At 58.9% G+C, this 355-nt stretch overlaps 1 protein-coding gene across 1 annotated transcript in view; it reads right to left on the reverse strand.

The window, feature by feature from the left end:
* Positions 1-66: 66 nt before the first annotated feature.
* LOC108804050 (neuralized-like protein 4) overlaps positions 67-355 on the reverse strand; it is a gene marked incomplete at its 3' end in the record, with an annotated part of 4,617 nt that continues 4,328 nt past the window's right edge. Inside the window, exons 2-3 of the mRNA XM_018575817.1 lie at positions 242-335; positions 67-171 (exon numbers count right to left, since the gene is read on the reverse strand). Of these exons, the coding sequence (XP_018431319.1) occupies positions 67-171; positions 242-335 (199 nt within the window). The remainder of the gene's footprint in view (positions 172-241; positions 336-355) is intronic.

Here is a 355-nt window from a genome sequence, read left to right on the forward strand (position 1 = left end):
ACTTGGGGGGTCCAGCATTGGGGGGTGGGGGGTCCCCGCATGGGGTCAGAGGTCAGACATCTTTACCTGGAAGCAGCAGAGAATCCCTGAACCTCATACACAGAGCGAGGTATTCACAGCTCAGCAGGGTGAGCGGATCCGGGGGGGCCCAGCACACACTCTCCTTCACCCCTGTACAGAGAACTCCGTCATTGGCCGAAATACACCACAGAGAATACACAAACTGGGGGGGGCCACCTACCGTCCACCATGTCTGCCTTCTCCCGCTCTCCAGGAAGATGGCCTTCATGAGTATCAGACTCCGCCCCCTGCGCCTCCCCCGTCATTATGGAGACCTGCGGGGGAACAAATCATA

The sequence above is a fragment of the Nanorana parkeri genome, unplaced genomic scaffold (genome assembly GCF_000935625.1).
Source record: "Nanorana parkeri isolate BGI_ZX_2015 unplaced genomic scaffold, ASM93562v1 scaffold4892, whole genome shotgun sequence".
NCBI lineage: Eukaryota > Metazoa > Chordata > Amphibia > Anura > Dicroglossidae > Nanorana > Nanorana parkeri.